The 19,865-nt window shown below is 36.9% G+C and overlaps 1 protein-coding gene across 1 annotated transcript in view; it reads left to right on the plus strand.

Moving 5' to 3' along the window:
• Nucleotides 1-18,967, plus strand: part of ERS (glutamate tRNA synthetase) — a 34,533-nt gene extending 15,566 nt beyond the window's left edge. Inside the window, exons 10-13 of the mRNA XM_010272267.3 lie at nt 8,741-8,855; nt 10,238-10,338; nt 18,288-18,444; nt 18,558-18,967. Of these exons, the coding sequence (XP_010270569.1) occupies nt 8,741-8,855; nt 10,238-10,338; nt 18,288-18,444; nt 18,558-18,785 (601 nt within the window). The 3' untranslated portion in view covers nt 18,786-18,967. The remainder of the gene's footprint in view (nt 1-8,740; nt 8,856-10,237; nt 10,339-18,287; nt 18,445-18,557) is intronic.
• The last annotated feature ends 898 nt before the right edge of the window (nt 18,968-19,865 follow it).

The raw sequence follows: 19,865 nt of genomic DNA on the forward strand, positions 1-19,865 counted from the left end.
CCTAGAACTACTCATCTTCTTGCAGCAGAGGTATATTGTTCAAGAACAACAATCACATGAAGGTGGAGGTCTATACAGATGCTGATTGGGCTGGGAGTGCTGATGACAGGAGGTCTACCTCTGGATATTGTGCCCTTGTGGGAGGTAACCTTGTCTCTTGGAGGAGTAAGAAACAAAGTGTTGTTTCCCGCTCTAGTGCCGAAGCTGAATACAGGTCAATGGCTAACGGAGTTGCTGAAATCCTATGGCTGAAATCACTACTTGAAGAGTTGGGTATTGATTATGAGAAGCCCTTGATGCTGTATTGTGATAATCAGGCGGCTATTAATATAGCTCACAATCCGGTGCAACATGATAGAACTAAACATATCGAAGTTGATCGACATTTTGTCAGAGAGAGGGTCTCATCACAAGAAGTGTCTCTCGTATATCACCTCCAACATGCAGCTCGCAGATCTTCTCACCAAGGCTGTACCAAGGAAGAAGCTAGAGGCAGACCTATTCAAGTTGGGAATGACAAATATCTATTCCCAACTTGAGGGGGAGTTTAGAGAACACTGATGTGGGCCCCATGACTGTGGTCCCCACTGTGTTCGTATGACAACATGTGTAACCTTTGTTAGTCATGTCAGTGTTGGTTGGTAGTTACGGTTTGTTATTTTAGTTTGTTATTTATTTCAGTCTTTTTTTTTGTTTTATTTGCCATGTAAGTATTAAGGGCAGTTCTGTCCTTTCCTACATGTAGTGAACATAACCTATAAATATTAAGAGAGTGGCAACGGCCGACTTATTCAATCTGTCCCTCCTTTCAAAACCCTTGTGCACTTTTGCTTCTTCTTTCTTCTTCCTCTTCCTTCTATTTTCTCAATTCGAAATCAGTTGGGATTCAAGACTGATTGTAGTCTTGATCGACTACTTAATGTAACATCAGAACACACAAAAGAACGCTGAGAATGAGGGTTATAACACTTGAACCCTTTTTGAGTCCTGAAATAGCCAAGAAAGACACACTTAGTGGATCTAGCATCTAACTTGTCCATTCTAGGCCCAAAATTATGAATGAAACACACGCATCCAAAAACTCTGGGAGTAAGGGGAAAAGGAGACAACGTGGGAAACAGAACAGAGAAAGGGGACTGACCTTCAAGGATAGACATGGGCATGCGGTTAATAAGAAAGCAAGATGTAAGTACAACATCACTCCAAAAGGGTTTGGGGACATTCATCTGATGTAAGAGGGACCGAGTAGTTTCCAAAAGGTGACGGTTCTTTCTTTCAGCCACCCCATTTTGTTGAGGGGTGCAGGTACTTGAGGTTTGATGGATAATGCCATGTTGTTCCAAATATTCTTGAAAGTGTGTGGAAAAATACTCACGGCCATTATCAGAACGAAGAATTTTAATATGTATACCAAATTGATTGCGAATTTCAGCATAAAATTTCTAGAAGTTGAAAACAATTCACTCTTTTCTTTCATAAGGTAAAGCCATGTCATCCTTGAATAATCATCAACAAAAATTACAAAGTACTTGTAACCATTATAAGACACTACTCTGTTTGGACCCTAGATGTTTGAATGGACTAAAGAAAAATGACTCGATGTACGACTATCAACTCTAGGACTAAAGGAGACACGATGATGTTTCCCAAACTGACACGACTCACAATTTAAATTAGAAAGATGACGCAACGACGGAACAAGTAACTTAAGAGCTATAAGAGACGGATGACCAAGTCTGCAGTGCCACTGATGAGGGGAGAGAGATGACTGAAGAGCTGTTGCTGAACCACCTCAATCAAGGTAATACAGTCCTCCAGCTTCATGCCCTCCACCAATCTTCATCCCCGTCTTGAGATCCTGAAACACACAAGAGGAAGGGTAAAAAGTTATTGAGCAATTAAGAGACTGAGTCAATTTACTAACAGACATCAGGTTAAAGGGAAACTTGGGAACATATAAAACTGAGGAGAGGGATAATGAGTCAGTGTCAACATTACCAACGCCACATATGGCTGATGTAGAGCCATTGGCAAGAGTAACAGATTGGGAAGTGGAGGACGGAGAAATGGATGAAAACACACTTGGAGTTCCAGTCATATGATCGGAAGCTCTAGAATCTATAATCCAACGGGAAAATGTGGATGCCAGACAAGCCGTACCTTTGTGTGCAAGGGTAGCTGTGTTATGTTGAGATGTACCTTGAATGAACCGCTCATACTCATCTCGTGAAACGCTCACCATCTCCTTTCTGGAAGCATATGTAGATGTAGTGGGGATCTGATTAGTGACTTGAGATTCTTGTCTTGAGCTACCACCATTTATAGCTGCATGATTCGCCCAGGTTGAAGGTGGGCCATGGAAATCATAGCAAAAGTTGATAGTATGTCCTTCCATACCACAATGAGTACACTTTCTTAGAGTATTACCACGTCCCCTACCACGGGCTCCCCTTGAGTCTTGTCCTCCAACACGACTACCACCACGATTATACATTCCACCACCACCACAACCATACATGGGTCCACCACCACTACCATGACCATGCTGACCTCCTCTACCACCACGACCTCCCCCTCTCGTAACTGCAAGTGCAGACCTATATGACATAGTGGAACTCTCTGTGGGTCCAACTGAAATCCTCCGAAAACGAGCAAACACTTACTCAAGAGAGGGAAGAGCATATCCACCTAATATCTGTGCCCTTACGGGTTCATACTCAGATTTCAGCCCTACTAAAAATCTGGTCACATCCAATTGCTCTCTCTGTTGCTGAATTTTGACATCAGGTGTAAGAGGATGATAAACATTCAACTCATTTCGTAAATTTCTCATACTGGCATAATAGTCCTCAAGACTCTGATTCCCTTGTTGCAGGTTGAAGTACTCTTGGTACAGTTGGTAAACCCTAGTAGTGTTATCTTGTCCAAAATATAGTTTCCTTGCATGATCCCAGACTTCCTTGGCTGTATCTAAAAACATGAAGTTCACACTAATTTTGGACTCCATGCTGTTCCATAACCAAGTCATAATTTGAGCATCCTCCTGCTCCCATTCATCATATCCCGGAGAATCAATTGGGGATTTATCTTCCCTCACATGTTTCACTTTCTTTTTGGCTTTCAAGAAAACTTCAACAGACTTAGCCCAAGGAACATAATTCTCACCATTCAGTTTTATAGAGGTCATCTGCACATTCAAATAATCAGAAGGCACCATCACACTTGATTTGTATTCACTACTGTCTCCTATAACTGCACAAAAAAGCAGTGGGAAGTTGTACCACTAAATTGTTACTCTACTGCCCTAATAAATCACCACACTCCACACGAATGACTGAACACCACTAGGGTTCCTGGTACCAGGTTTCAGCAGCAACACTCACAACTATTCACCACTGTTTCAGCAACAATATTCACAACTGTTCACCACTTTTAGCAACAGCACTACTGTTGCCGTTTACTGTCAGCACTAGAAACCCTCACAACACACCTCACAAATAATATTTTCAGTTCTGCAACATATAAAAGAAACTTGCTACATACCACAATTTAGTTCGAAGATCATGTACCTGTCGAGTAGAGGGTACCAAGTCTGCATTGTCACCATCACAAAACCAGCCCTCTTCGAATTGCGAGTAGAGGGTTTTCTACCAACCATACAAAACCACAACGACTGCACTCATTGGAGGCATGGAAACCCCCTAAAGGAGAAAACAAACAGTCCTTTTCTTTCTTTTTGGAAAACTCTCTAAATATCAATGAGAATTCTGCAAAACCCTAGAGAGGAATGCACAGAACAGAGAGGAAATGAGACAACTGATCTGAACTGATTATCGTGGCTCTGATACCATGATAAAACTCAGATTAGATGTTCGTATATGTTCAGATCAGAAGAAAGATAAGGAAAAGAGAGAGAGAAGGAGAAGAAGAAAGAGAAGGAAAAGAAGGAAAAAAGGTCACAGCCGAACTAGAGAGAAAAAAATTAAATCCCTCTAGTCGGCCCTTCTTTTATTTATACTCTTCTAAGATATACAAGGATTACCATTGTGCCCTCACTTAAGTGAGAGCCACATCAGCTGAGCAGTACATATATAACTAAACATAAAAGGACTGTACTACCCTTGTACAGCCGACTCTAACACACTCTGACTAGAGGTCACACCAGACATACTAGAATCCTCAGAAGACATGGTACTTGCTCTCAGTTCAATCACAATTCAGTCAAGGTACTTGTTCTCAGTTCAGTCACAGACTAACAGTTCAGTCCAGATATTTATTCTTAGTCCAGTCAGTTTTAGGCACAATTTAGTTCTTGTTCTCACACAGCAGAGTTATATCTGATCACACAACAACACTTGTTCTCAGATTACCACACTACTGGGTACAGAAGGAACAATTGATCCACGAAGTTGAGAGGAAAGAATCGGGAACACCCTTCACAGCATTTGGCTTCCCTTCCCTTGGTGTTTTCTTGGCACGTGATCAAGAGGGAAAGGGAAGAATTACACAGAAAGTCTCCTCACGTCAACCAGATGCACCTTTTCTTTGGATTTGATCCACAGTAGACAAAAAAAAAAAAATTCTGGAGAAGGAAAAAGGACTGGTCACACTGCTCCTAATCACAGATCTGTCGCTGGTGGCACCAGCCTTTTGGAGTCAAAAACTGAAGCTGGCGGCACCAGCCTTTTGGTATTTATATTAGGGCGACCCACTCTAATAATAAAAGAGGAGAAAATTACATATGTGCCCCTATGACACTAAAATAAAGAAAAACTAACATATTCAACAGAATCTATGTTAAAACATGCTCTGAATAAATGAGAAAATATGTTATTGACATGTTTTTCGTTCACTGCCTCAAAGATAACATGCATGTGGGCCCACACTGTAACTCTTTCCGTCACTCATTCTCCCATCCAGGGTTGTAAAACTGGGCACGGCTACTATGCCTTCTTGAGTTCAAGTCATTTCAATGGGTCCCTATGCTTTATATGTCTCTCTATCTCTCTCATCCTTGTTTTTATATGCACTACCTACACTTTAACAAATTGGTTGGTTTAAAGGGGCCATTGCTTTGTGTAATGGTAAAATCCTAAGCTTACAAGTCTGAGAATGCAGGAAAAAAATGTGAGAATGCAGGAAAAAAAATGTGAGAATGCAGGTTTGAGTCTAAGTGCTGCCACTAAACTTTGATGGGAGCAGTCAAGGCAACCCAGGCCCTCCTGGAATTGGAGGGGTCATAAGGGACAAGGATGGAAATTTAAGAGTACTCAGTCAGGACTGATGGGGAATGCAGACTCCTTAAAGGCTGAACTGTATGCAGTCCTACAAGGTGCCCAGATTGTAAGGAAGATATGTTTGGAGAATTTGGTGATAGAAGGGGACTCCAAGGTGGTGGTGGGCTGGCTTAGAGATCCAGCCTCAGTGATATGGTGTTATAGAAATGCAATGAAGAAATTCAAATGGGTAACACAACACATGAATTTGATTATACAATAGGTGGGAAGGGAGGCTAATGTATTCATTGACTCTTTAGCTAAGCAAGGGATAACTAAGGATCAGTTGTATTGGGCCCATTTGTAATTTTTGTGCTGTTTTCTCTATAAAGAATGAGGCCACACCTCGTGCCTCCCTTTGGGATGCTTGTAACAGTCATTTATCCTATTGCTTCTAATGAAATTTTAATGAGCTTTTTACCTATTAAAAAAAGCCGAAGGTTAGGTCTGTATCAAGCCTACCCCCCAAGATGTCAAATAGCTGGGACTGGCATGGCTGTTTTTACCCTTTAACAAATAAAACTGTTTTATAAATCTTTGCCTATGATTATGCCTTACATTATGTTTGTTGAAGATTAATCAGTTTTATGATGTTTTTTATGAGTAGATGTTTTATGTTAGTTGTTAGATAGGAGGTGGGGACCACAGTAGTTATGTGAGTCCAAATTTTATTATGTTTTCGTGTCTTATATATGCTGTTTTATGTCTTGCTGCCCTATAAGGGCATAGTTGTCTTTGTACTGCTATATTATTTTTAATATAAATAATAAGTGAAGGGGGCGGCCACATCATTGGCTCTCCTTTCTTTTCAACTTCTCTTCTTCTCTTCTCCTTCTCTCTTCCTTCTTTCTTCAAGAAACTCCTTTTATTTCATATTTTTTAATTCAGCAAGCTTTCTACTATATTATATATAACTAGCAAAGAGGTACCCTTGCAATTAGTGATAACGGAATGGAAACCTCCAAGGCCAAACAAACTGAAATTAGATTTTGATGGGAGCACCTTTGGTAATCCGGTGAGGGTGGGTATAGGGGGAGTTTTCAGAAACCATCAAGGTGCAGTTGTGGCCTTTTTCTCTGGGCCAATTGGATTTAGCAACTCGCTGAGACAATGTCTCTCTTACAAGGACTAAACTGGCAATACAGATGGGTCTTAGAGAGCTTGAAGTGGAAGGAGATTCCTTATTGGTTATTTCTTGGGGAAAACAAATTATTTCAGCTCCTTGGAAATGTAAATTTGCCTTCAGGGAAATTGACTACCTTGCAAAAAGTTGTAATGCTTTGGAGTAAAAAGAACAGCAAATGGCCTGGCAGATGTTCTTGCAAAACAGGGAGTGGACAGATCCACTCTATTTTGGGCAATGTTGTAATCTGTAATAGTAAAAAGGGGGCATGGTAATCAGGGTGGCCAATCTGGTTTCTGCTGTATTTGGGCTACTATGTAGCAAAGATCTGTAAACTTTTTTCAAGCATTAATAAATAACTCATTTTGCTGATAAAAAAAAGAGGTGCCCTTGCAATGCAGGGGCAGTATGCTTAAAGGAATTCATCCCTTGGTTTGTCTTATAGTTTAGACCAAAAAAAAAAAAAACAAAATATAGGATTGGATGGGGGGATCCAAATCCGATCCGAAGATCCTCCCAGGGGTGATCCGAATTTGACCAAATAGGATCGGATAGTGGATCATGATCCGATCCATTTGCACCCCTAATCCTGTTGAATCCACAGTACAAAGATAAGTTTGATGAAGTATGGAGATTAGAGATGGGGCTATAGTTGAGGAGAAGTTCAAGATTGTAATTGTTTATATGTACTAAAAAAAATGATAGAAGAGATCTTGCTATTCATCTTCTGTTGCTTGTTTCTCTGAAGAGCTACTCTCTCCCAACTCTATTTTTTGTTGTACACCTGTTTCAAGATCACTCCTACCCTTTCCTCCCCTGGCTGACCAAGTGGGACCTGAAATTTGATAAGGCTTTTGAGCTATGTCAAAATTACTATAATGACCTGGACATTTCCATTCAAAACAAAATCAGGATTAGATCTTTGAATAAGAAAGGAAAAAAAAGAATTTGACTTTAATATTAATGAAATTTAATATTTTATTTTCCAAAAATGTAAAGAATGTTTAAGTATGTTTTGAAAACAAAATCAGGATTAGGTCTTTGAATGAGAAAGCAAAAAAAAAAGGGAATTTGATTTTAATATCACTGAAGTTTAATATTTTTACTTGCCAAATATGTAAAGAATGTTTAAATATGTTTTGAATTTGAATACTAAGCAAATCAAACTCAAACCAATGTATCATATTTTCATATTAAGCATAATTTCCCCCTAAATGGGAATTCCAATATTCATAAGAAAATCAAAAGAGAAAGTTATTGCCTTATTGAGCACATTACTTTAAAGCAGAGGCTAATGTGCCACCGATAACCCTAAGCACAACCTGCAAGAAAATAAATACACCTTATTGTTAGTTCCTGAGCAAACATCGGCAAACAGAAAACAACTCAAAGCACGAATAAATGGGAAAGAGAAATAGAGACAGGGAAAAACCTTTGCAAAAACAGTAGGTATTGGCTGGGGCACCAGTAAAGGAGAAACCTCTGCAAAAACATAAACACAACTTGCAAGAAAATTGTAAAAAAATATACAAAAACTTATGGTGCAGTTGAGAGCGGTCATTTGAATGTCAAAGGGGATAATAACAAAATCTAAAAAATATAAAATCAAGAGAGAATGAGAGTCAAAGCTCCCCTTCGGGAATAGAGTGATGGGCCCACTCCTATTAGATGGGAGAAAGATTGGATTGGATAGAACAGTGGCACAATTGTAAAAAACTTGAAAAGCCACAAGCAAAGTCGTCAATAACTCCCAAAGTTACCGTAGGATTCCATTTTCCGAATCAGGAGACCATCCACGTCGAGCCCCTTGCCTGAGCCCCCATGTGGCTAAATATATATAGAATTATAGATTATAAATAAATGTTAAAATAACTTCATTGATAAAGTCAGTATAGTTGACAAGTAATACATGTATGTATACATGCAATGTAACCATGTATATATGTATATATATGTGTGTTTACAATTTTATGTGCATATGTATGAGCTTTTGAACCACTCTCAAATTCCAAGTGTTTTCAGTTGGTGCTGTTGGGCTTTTACACCCATTCCATGATTTGGTTAGTTAGCTTGTGCTTAAGATACGCCTTTCCTTGAGGCTTACATATCTGAAAATATTAATTGCATGTTGGATGTGCCAGTCTGACGGGAAATAGGCTCCAAGTGTTACCCTTTTTTTGTAACCTTTTGGTGTTTGGCTTGTTAATTGTGTGAATGAGATTACTCCCATACAGTGTATAGATATTGTATCCTTGCTTTACCATTGGCAAAAAAGAAACTGTTGCATTTAGTTGTTTTATAGGACATCTATTTTCCACTAATGTCTTCCTACAATTTAAAGGTGGATGAATGGTCAGCATTTAAGGTCTCTTCCATCAGAGGACTTGACAAAGCTTTTAGGTGAACGCTGGAAGAGTGCTGGCATCCTCACAGAGTCAGAAGGGCTATTCATAAATGTAAGAATGAAATTGCAGCTTTTTGTTGAGTTGTACTTTAAAATCTAGAATTCCAAACAAATTCATATGATTTTTACATGACAAGTCAATTAGCGAGTGATTTGTCCTGCCCCTAATTTTGATAAATGGAAGGTGCAGGAAGGGAGGCTAGTGACAAGACTACAAATACTGAAATGACATAGGTTATTGCTTTAAAATACCTTCTGTCCCTCATAAAATGATCCCTATTTTCATTATCACAGAGATAATATTTGCCTTCTCACAATTTTTTTTTTTCCACCACAAGGGTTGGAAATTAAGGAGAACCAAGCTTTAATAGTGGATCTATGCGATTGGAAGGATTTTGGAGGGTAGAATTTCATTTATTTTCTTTTCCCCATCAACATTAAGGCTGTTTGGATTGAGGGGATAGAAGTGCAAATGTGGGATGGAAACCAAGATATGGTAGATATTCCACATTGCTCAAGTTTTGGAGCTGAACAGTGGAACATGGAAAGTGGTTGGTTTCGTAATCCTTTTTATCCTGTTTTTCTGTTTCCTCGTCAATACACCCTAATTCCAACAAAGCTTAAGGGATTTTAAGAGAACAAAACCCACTAGTTCTGAATAATTTCAAACCTCTGGAGGTAGTTATTTGAAACCTATCACTTATTGTGTGGAATTTGGAAATCCATTTTCATTTTTGACCCTGACTTAGATAATGGCTTACTGAGTCTTTAAACTTGGTATATTTCTGCTTAGGGCCTATTTGGAAGGGCTCAACTTGAGCAGCTGAGCAGGAATGATGTAAGGTCCGTTTGGGAGGACTGAAGCTTTAGTTGAGCTGCCTTGGAGAAGCCACTAAAAGAAGCTTCAGTGGAAAGCCCTTTTTTTTGCTGTAAGGTAGCTATTTTGGGCTTACGGCTTACCAGGTGTTTTTATCAAAAATCACTTATATGCAATCCAGGTGTGGCCCACTTTGCAAAACCAGAAGCGGCTGCATGAAAGCCTTCACAAATGGGCACTTACTGTCTTCTCAGCATTCTGGACAAGCATCATATAGATGCTTTTTGTTAATGCTGAAAAATCAGTGTTTAGGAAGCTGGTTCAACTTTCCAAGTTTTCATCAAATGTTTTTGTTCAGCTTTCTATGCTTTGAAATTCATGAAAGATGAAAAGCAACTGCTGGAAAGCCCTCCCAAACTGGTACTTATTCTATGGTATATGAATGTAGTGATTGTAAGATGTTACTTGATTACTACTTCACTAGTAATTTAGAACACTATAGGTTTAGCTTCTGGTCATCTAGGGGCATTTCATTATTGGTAATGTTTTCTTTTTCTATTTTTTTTTTTCATTCAATTATTTTCTAATCTTTGCATATTGAATCCATAAAAAAATAGGACGCTGTTGAACTGCTCAAGGATGGGATTGACTTAATAACTGATTCAGATAAAGCTCTCTCAAACTTGCTTTCTTATCCACTGCATGCTACCTTGGCAAGGTATGATATTTGACCTTCATGTTTAACATTTAGTTTTATTATTTTCATCAATATCTTTTGCAGATTTGGAAGTTTTTTCATGATCAGGTGCATGAGTGAATTGACACTTCCACACTTTTTGCTATGGATTCCTGTTACTAAATTATTCAACTGTGAATGCACAAAATAGTATCAGCACATTACTGGTGGAGAATATGAAGTCTCCAAAATACATGCAACATCTATGTGCCTTCTTGTCCTAAATGATCGGTTGAATGATTTGCTTCCCTCTGATTCTCTGAGGATGATGAACTTAGTATCTTCAAAATTGCATAGTTTTGAATCTTTTGTAGTGGAAAGGAATTTAGTTCAGGAGCCTAATATGAGATCTTCTGAAATTTTGTGCATTTATGGATGTCTATTAAGTTTTTAGTGAGTAGTAGCCTAAATATGAGTCATTAGTTTTTTTTTTCCTAATTAGACTAGAAATTGGTTTTAATTACATTGGGTGTGTAGGAGTTGGTTTTCCTAATTGGATTAGGAGTTATGTTAACAAGTTAAAATGATGTTATAGGTGAGAGTTTTTATAAAGTAGGATTTATCTTGTTTCAAAGTCCTAGTCTTTAGTCAACTAGAATTTGTCTTGTCCCTAGTTTTTTAGTGATGTTTCTTAGTTGGTTTCAGATTTGGAAAACAAGGAAAAAGAGCTGGACAATCTCTTCCTCTTTGCTTAGATATATTTAAGGCCTTCTCTTTTTGACATCAAATAATAGAATGTTAGTTCTCTACTTCTAATGTTGAAGTAATTCTAATTTTCTTGGTGGTGCTATTTTTTATTCTTAATTTCCATTTTTATTAATCTGTAATAGAAGATTGAGAATAATTTACATTTTAATGTGTATCGGAAAGGCAATTTTAAGAGACGTGTCGGGATACGCTTTGGATACACATGCGTATCGGAGAAAAACTAAGATACACATAGATACGCTTGGAAACACTATAAATACTTTAATAAATCATAAAAATGCATCAATAACACTAAATATAAGACCTCGATGAGGTGTATATACATTAAGTTAATATATTTTAATGGTTTTATGAAGAAATATACTGTAGGTAATTATAATTTCATTAAAAATCCTATGTTTAACTATAATTTATAAATTATAATTCTTAAGTTTTAATGTTTTATGGGATGGGAAAAACTTAATTCTCCTATCCAACCATAAAGCATGCATTGACACAACTTCTAAGTGAAAATATAATCAATAATTATTTATTTTCAAAAATTATAATAAATAAATAAACATTATATAATATATTCAAAAAATAGTTATTAAAGAAGAAACTTCAATTGCTTTTTGGATATGATAGATCATCCATAGAATTATAATATATTCAATCATTGTGATAAAATGATAAAATATAATTAATTAATTAATTAATTTTTAATTCTAAAAATAAAAAAATAAAAAAATAATTATTAAATAAAATATTTCAATTGGTCTGTAGATATGAAAGATCACCCATAGAATTATAATATATTCAATTGTTGTGATCAAATGATAAAATATAATTAATTATTATTTTTTTAATTCTAAAAATATAAAAAATAAAAACAATACTAAAGAAGAAATTTCAATTGATCTATAGATATGATAGATAAATCCATAGATCTAAAACATATTTAGTCTTTATAGGCAGGGAAAATTACAATTTCAATTTTTTTTTAATTTATATTTTCCCCAATCTTCATGAAATTTCCATAAATTTATTAATAACACAAAAAAAAATTATGATTTTGAATGTAAGAATTGTATATCAACGTAAATTTAAATATTCAAGAAAAAAAGAAATCACAAGATATTATAAAAAATGGAAAAAATTTACCTCTTTTGCCATAATTTTTCAAAATTTGAAAAATTTTCAAAAAAAAAAAATAATTCACATTTGTTTCTTGCATTTTTTTTGCAAATCTAGTACTCTAGGAATGAGGTTTGGAGTTTTAGAGTCATTTGGGGGTGAAAGAAGGATTGTTTCAAGGAAAAGAAGCTTGCTTTTCCCCTTTATTTTTTTTTTCCAGTTTTTAGCCGTATCTTTTTTGTTGATACGCAACTGATACGCCCCGATATGCCTCAGATACGCCCCGATATGCCTCAGATACGCCCTGATATGGTCCAATACGCATGAAAAAAAGACGAGACGTCCGATTTCCATGCGTATCATGTATCTATTTTTCAAAGATACGATACGTTACGCCTCGTATCGGGCGTATCGTATCGAAATTTTAAACCTTGGGTCAGTCTTACTCGAAACACTAGGTATTTAGCAATGTTCAGAAAACCGGACCGGGGCTGAATCGTGATGATGTGGCATAGATATATACATGTATACTATGGGTCATATAAATACTATATATAATATATTTTACAAGTTTTAATATATTTAAATATGGTGGATGGATGACAAGTTTAATTTTTAATGCAAATGACTTGGGTTCAAGTCTCGTAATTTACATTTTCTTTAAAATATGTGCGTAATAAAGTAATATGTACAATAAAAAGTCATTAATTAACATAAGTGGTGGATTAGTGGTAATTAAGCAATATAAAAAACAAGAGGTCATGGGTTCATGTCTTGTTAATCGCATTTTAAAATTTCAATTGTTTAAGGACCCGAGTGGTTTTATGAAACTGGGACCGGTTCACTGGTTTTCCAGTTAAACCAGCCGGTCAGCCAGTTTTCACTATTTTTTTAGCAAAAATGGTTATTAGGGTACGAACCAAACCGACCAAGGTCCCGAGCCGGTCTGTTTTGGTTTTCTAAACACTGGTATTTAGTGTAACCTCAGCACCTTGGAAGGCCATTCACAACACCCTTCCTCAATTCCTCAATTTTATCAGGTATGAAGTTTGTTCTAGCAACGCTGTTTGTTTTTGGGAGGATATTTGGGTAGGAGACACCCCCTTAAAGGACCTTTCCCTTTGCTATTTTCTGTTTCTTTGTATAAAAAAGAGGTGGTTTCAAAATTTGTCTCACCATTGGGAACACCCTTAGCTCCTAATTGGGATTTTGGGTTTCGTAGAGGACTAAGGGATGATGAAATTGAATCTCTCTTTGTCTTGCTATGTTGTCTTAATCAAGTTTGCTTGGATCCCTCCAAACCAGATAAATGGGTGTGGACTCCTAGACCCAATGGAACCTTTACTTGTTCTTCTTTCTTCAAGTCCATCTCTCAACATTCTACTCAACAGCCCTTTCCGTCAAAGGAAATTTGGTGTAGGCCAGTCCCCCCAAAGATTATGGCGTTTTGTTGGGAAGTATTCCATGGGAAAGTAAACACTCTAGATAACCTACAAAAGAGAAGACCTTTCCTCTGTATTTCTCCCAATTGGTGTATCCTCTGTAGAGCTCATGGTGAGGACGGTTACCACCTACTAATATTTTGTCCCTTTTTTGCAGATCTTTGGGCTTGGCTACTTTCGTTGTTTGGGAGTAGTTGGAGTCTACCAACAGAAGTTCACATGCTTTTCAACCATTCTACTTTCTTTTGGCCTACAAAAAGAGGGAGACTTATGTGGAGATGTGCTTGCGCTGCCCTGATTTGGACTCTTTGGGAAGAAAGGAATGCTAGAATTTTTCAAGAAAAGGAAAGGAGCAGTCAGGAATTGAAAGACCGTGTGCTGAATAGGGCAATACCTTGATTGAAGACTTTGAAAATCTTTCATCAATTCTGTTTTAACGACCTTTGGAGAAATTGGTCAGCAGTAGCGAGGTGTTCACCTCTAAAGGACAAATCAATTACAAGCTGGTCTCCTCTATCTGAAGGCTCACTGAAGTTGAACTTTGATGGAAGTAGCATGGGTAATCCAGTATTATCTGGAATGGGGGGTGTTTTGAGAAATGAGAAGGGAGAGATTCTGTTGCTCTACTCAGGTCCCTTAGGAGTTGGGGACTCTATCAGGGCAGAGCTATTAGCTGCTATACAAGGGGTGCAATTTGCAAACCAGCTGGGGGTACAACACCTGATAATTGATGGGGATTTCAAAGTGGTGGTGGGTTGGTTGAAAAATCCTGAAGATGCTATATGGCGCTACAAGAATGAAATGAAGAAATTCAGTTGGTTGACAAGGAATATGTTGGTCACGGTACAGTGGGTGGGGGGATCAGCAAATACTTTGTCAGATGTGTTAGCCAAGCAAGGGGTAAATAGGGAAGAATTGTTTTGGGCTCAGCTGTGATTCCTGTATTTCTTTCCTAGTTTGCTTGTGAGATTCAAGGAGGGGCTGCAGCTTGCGCCTCTCCCTGGGGTGTTGTATGAATTCACAACTCTAAATCAGCTTCTGAATTAATAAATTTATTACTATTCATAAAAGAAAACATTGGTAGTTAGTGTATTGGGGTTAGCCTAAACGATATGATATGCCTGAGCCTGAGACACCTCGATACATTGCAATATTTTGAAATTTCAACTTTGAATGTGCCAAGCACCCTTTAAAAAAGAGACTAGCCCTTGCTACCTTGCCAACTGGTTCCTCGTCCTTTTGTTTACATTTGGGCTTCAGATTTTCTAGGAATAACCTCCCAGTATAATTGATCCTTGTTTGCCCCTTGTTTGGTCAAATCCTCTGCCATACTGTTAGCTGATCTTTTGATGGTTTTAATTCCCTAATTAAGCTATTTAGTGTTGATTCTTAGAGAAGCCTAGTTGCTGATATTTTTTTTTCTTATTCTTATTTTTCTGACCTATCTTGCATAAGTTTGGTATTACAGCAGTTATTCCTGCATCAATTTAGTACCAGCGCAATTGACCTTGCATCCGAGTTACTGGTATTTAATATCTATTTACCAAAAGAGGAGTCTTGAATTTAATGTCAAAGGAATTGCACTAGTGCAAATCTTGTTTAAAATGGATATGGATCTTTACCAATCTCAACCTATTTGTTAGGATCCCTTCTACAATTAAAATTGAAATTTGAAAAAGCCTGGTTTTTCCTCTTACCTTCCCTTTATTGTAGATTTTGAAGGATTTTGATCTCATTGGTGATGCATACGAGTGGTTGACTGTATGCTGCAGGCCTAACTTAGCATGTGTACAGCCCAATTAGCCCAAGTGCAGAAGCTGTGATTTTAAGCAACTGCTAAGCTAAGTTTATCATACTGTAGTTGGGTCTGTTAGAAACATTGGGAGATTTGTTTGACTTGTTCATTTAGTTTCTATTTGAAGCTACATCAGGTTATTTAAGAGCTTCTAGAAATTAAGAAAGCCCATTTTAATTACAGGAGACAAGCATTGAGTAATCTTGTAAACTCAACTAAAGCCTTATTATATGGGGGGTGATTAATCCTGAAATAATCCTTGGGGTGGGGAAATTGGTACATGAAAATTAATCTCTTTTAGGCAAATGGTTGTGGAGATTCCCTTTGGAAATGGACAATCTCTGGCATAAGGTCGTTGGTAGCATTTATTGTCGAACTGTTAATGGATATGATGTGGGTTTTCTAATAGAGCGACTCTTGCCTCTCTTTGGGAAGCCATTTGTTATTTATTGCCCTTATTTTCAGCATATTTGTCACTATGTTTTAACGGGCAATAAAATAAAATATTGGAAGTATGTTTGGTGGGGTGATAGACCATTAAAAGACCAGTCCCTCTTGTCTATTCCTTATCTAAACACAAACTCAAGCCCACATCTAGTTTGGTTTCTTTCTTTGATTCTGGTTTGTCTTGGGATATTGGTTGATGGGGGCTGAGGGATTTTGAATATGATCAGGCTGTTGCCATCACTCATTCTTTGGAACAGGTTTTCTTGGATGCTTCCAAACCTGATTTAGAATCTGGACATTTAACTTCCAAATCTTGTAATGATCTATAATATTTTACACCCCCTTTTCAGAATTAATGAAAGATCATGGTTCGCAATATTGATATCGATGAACATTTCTCCATGTTAGGGTTGGAGAAATTTTGGAGATATTTCACTAAGATATTTGGAAAATTTTAAAAATCAAAAAAGTTTTCTAGAAATATTAAATTAGTTAATAAGCCTTCAAGTGATCATTAGAAGAAATATAATTGCACATTTAAGGCTCAAAACATCATAACAAAGAATTGTATAAATCAAATGGGGAAATATTAAGCAAATTGTAATAGGTATGTTTCTCTTTGTCTCCCTTTTGGTCTTTAGTCATCTTTTGTTTTTTATACATGTCATTTGCTTGCCATTTAACTTTTATCTTTAGTGTTGCCATATATTTTGGTTAGATCTAGAATACTCTTTTGTAGTTCTATGCATTTCTTTTTCTTTTGAATTATAGTAACTTGGTAAGTGAATCACATCAAAGTAGTAAGCCAAGAAGTATCCAATCACTAATACCCTAATACCCTGCTGGTTCTTATAGGAAAATATTTAAAAAAAATTATGATGATTTAAATGAAATATTTAAAAGTTTTTAATAATATACTAGAATTTTAAACTTTAAAAATATAGAGTATATCAATGAAATCTCAAATATCACCGACATATTGGCAATATATCGGGGATATTTGAAAAAAAAAAGATTCCAGGAAGTTTTCATATTGCCGCCTAGCAAATGGGGATATATTGGGGATATTTTGCCAAATATCATCAATATTGCAAACCATGTGAAAGATAACTTCTATTAGTGGCACATGTATAGAGATGTACACAAGTGCAAGAAAACCTCAAAAAAGAACTTTACAATGTACAAACCCCTTGCACCCAAAGCAGTAATTTGTTTGAACATAAAGTTTCATGCTTTTAGAGTGTTGAACTATTTCAAACCAAAGCCCAATCAATGAAAAAAGCCAGAAACATCTATAAGGTTATGCCAATATGAATATAAGGTCAATTCTTTTTCCTCCCCAAATCCTCTAATTCCTCTCCATCCCCGCACCCCAGAAGATTGTGAGGCCATATTTCATTAGAGAGCCCTCTACTACCAAATGAGCAATAGGACCAAGGAAGGAAAATGGAAGAATTGAAGCTGGGTGAACCAATCCACATAAAAAAGATGACATGTTGATAAATCTCCCCACCTCTTCTGTGCATAGCAAACCTGTTGGAATGCCTACGTTATTCAAGGCTTTTGTCAAGAAAAACCAGCTACACAAGGCTTCGAGTCTGAGCTGAACCTGATGGCAATCATGCACCCTTCTAACAAGGGCCATAGATAAGGATGATGTCACGTGATTCTCCTTTGATTCTTCGACATCATTTCATCTCTCTAATCTGTATAAATAAGGGACGTACTAGGTACACTCCTATCTTTATTTCTTTATTGCTTGCCTTTTCCTATAAATGATGATGATCGAAAGAGGACCTTGATAGTGATGGTATAATGCAAGAGGGCCCCTAATATTCAGATTATTCTATTAGCAGAGAGTAATTGAGTCATCTAAGGCATTAGCTGATCTGGGGGATCTACCTGAACAAGCTGTTCAGATTGGAAGATAATGCTCTTATTTCTCTAATAAGAATCCTGAAAGACCAAGGACCTTCCTTTTCTTTTCTTTTTTTGATATAGTAAATAAAAAATTTTGTCAAGGGAAAATGATGAGTTACAAGAGCCGGTGATTGAGTATCACCAAAAAGAAAAAAAGAAAACCAGTACATCCTCTCCTGTTCATTAAAACCCTCTATGAATCCAACACAAACAGCATCACCATGAAAACTTACAGCCAAACCAATATCTTCTCATTATCTCCATGGAATCTAACAGCCAACTATTACTCCCTCATCAGCCCCAAAACAGAACCTGTTACAACTTATTATCTTCACATATAAGCTCAATAATAACATTTCTGCCCGGAATAGACATAAATGACCAACCGTTAATGGTTCATTCTAATTTGTTTTAATGATGCAAAGGAAAAAACTGACCACTTGAAGCTACCCATTTTGCTTTAAGAAGTCATATAACAGGAATACTTTCTTTCTTTTGGCCAGTGAGGAAGGTAAATCTGTCTTGGAAGACAAGCTTTCTGAAGTTGCAGCCAGCTTGTTAGCTGCCTATGATAATGGAGAATTCCTTTGTGCAATTGAAGAAGGCCATGCCGGTTGGCAGAAGTGGGTTAAAAGCTTTGGTAAATCATTGAAACGCAAGGTTGGTTCTAGCTGGATGAATAACAAGAATGTCCTTGACCAAAAGTTACTTTGGGCTTCTCTCTTCTTTCTATGAATTAAGCTGAAAATCTCTTTCTATTCTATGACTGACAGGGAAAGTTTCTCTTCATGCCTCTCCGAGTGTTGCTGACAGGGAAGCTTCATGGCCCGGACATCGGGGCTAGTGTGCTTTTGCTTCATAAAGCAGGGAAATGCAATTTGATTTCTTCTCAAGCTGGCTTTTTGACATTAGATGAAAGGTTCAAAATGCTAAAGGAAGTTGACTGGGAAAAATTTAACAAGGATCAATGTCATTTATCCACTGTTCTTGCTTCTCAATGAAGTTTCACAATTTTGAGCGTTCTTTTTCTTTTTAATAATTTTGGTAGCATTGTGTTTTTTTTAATGAATTGTCTCATTAAATGATGATATTTTAGTTTGGGTACATGAAGGGTGCCAATCAAGAGACTAAATTTGTACGTTACCCATTCCATTTTGCTATATTTGATTTGCATTTTGCTCTACTGTCTACTTCCGTTTGAGTTATTCTTCCATGTTTTTTTCGGTATTATTCTTCCATGTTAAGAGAAAGTACGAGTTGTTCCCAGGGAAATACAATGTGTTTGGACTTGGGCCCTAGGTTGTGTTAGGGTTGAAAAAAAATATTTCTATTTGAAAATAGGGTAAATTGCATATAAGTACCCTGTATTTTGTATTTTGGGGATTGTCTGACCACTATAGGCCTAGGAATGGCAATGGGGTGGGTTCGGGGTAATCATATTCCCCGTTCCCATCTCAGATTCTTGACGGGGATGGGTTCCTATATATATATATAGTCCAATTCTGTTAAACAAACGTTATGGTGAGGGGTAAAATTATGAAAATAATTCTTTTTTCACTGTTCATCTTTCTTCTACCTTCAGGTTTTGGATGCAAAACAGCGATGGCAAAATTTTCCCTGAAGCAAAACCCTTCAGCTGGCAAACTCGACTTGGTGTTAAAAAAAAATGCATTTTAGGCTCAGTTTGGAAGGAGTACAAATACAAATTTGTAGAATACAAAACCTTATATCTATATTTATATAAATATATTAAGCTGAAATGTGTAAATAAGAAGGCTTGAGGATGAGGGAAATGGAATCTAACAGTATTTTTTACTTTCTTTTTATAGAAATTATAAGAAAACCACTCTACCAATTCTCTCTTTTGTTTTTTTCCTTCAAATTACAAGAATGCCACTCTCTAGTCTCTCCTACCAACTCTCTCGTTTTTTTTTTCTTTCAAATTACAAGAATGCCACTCACCTACCAACTCTCTCTTTCTCTCTCTCTCTCTCCCTTTATAAATTACAAGAATGCTACTCTGTCAACTAAGGGAGACCTCAACTCAGCATCTCGACTGTTACGGGACCTACAATCTTAGG

Source organism: Nelumbo nucifera, chromosome 6 (assembly GCF_055504915.1).
Source record: "Nelumbo nucifera cultivar China Antique chromosome 6, China Antique-T2T, whole genome shotgun sequence".
In the NCBI taxonomy this organism is placed as follows: Eukaryota; Viridiplantae; Streptophyta; class Magnoliopsida; order Proteales; family Nelumbonaceae; genus Nelumbo; species Nelumbo nucifera.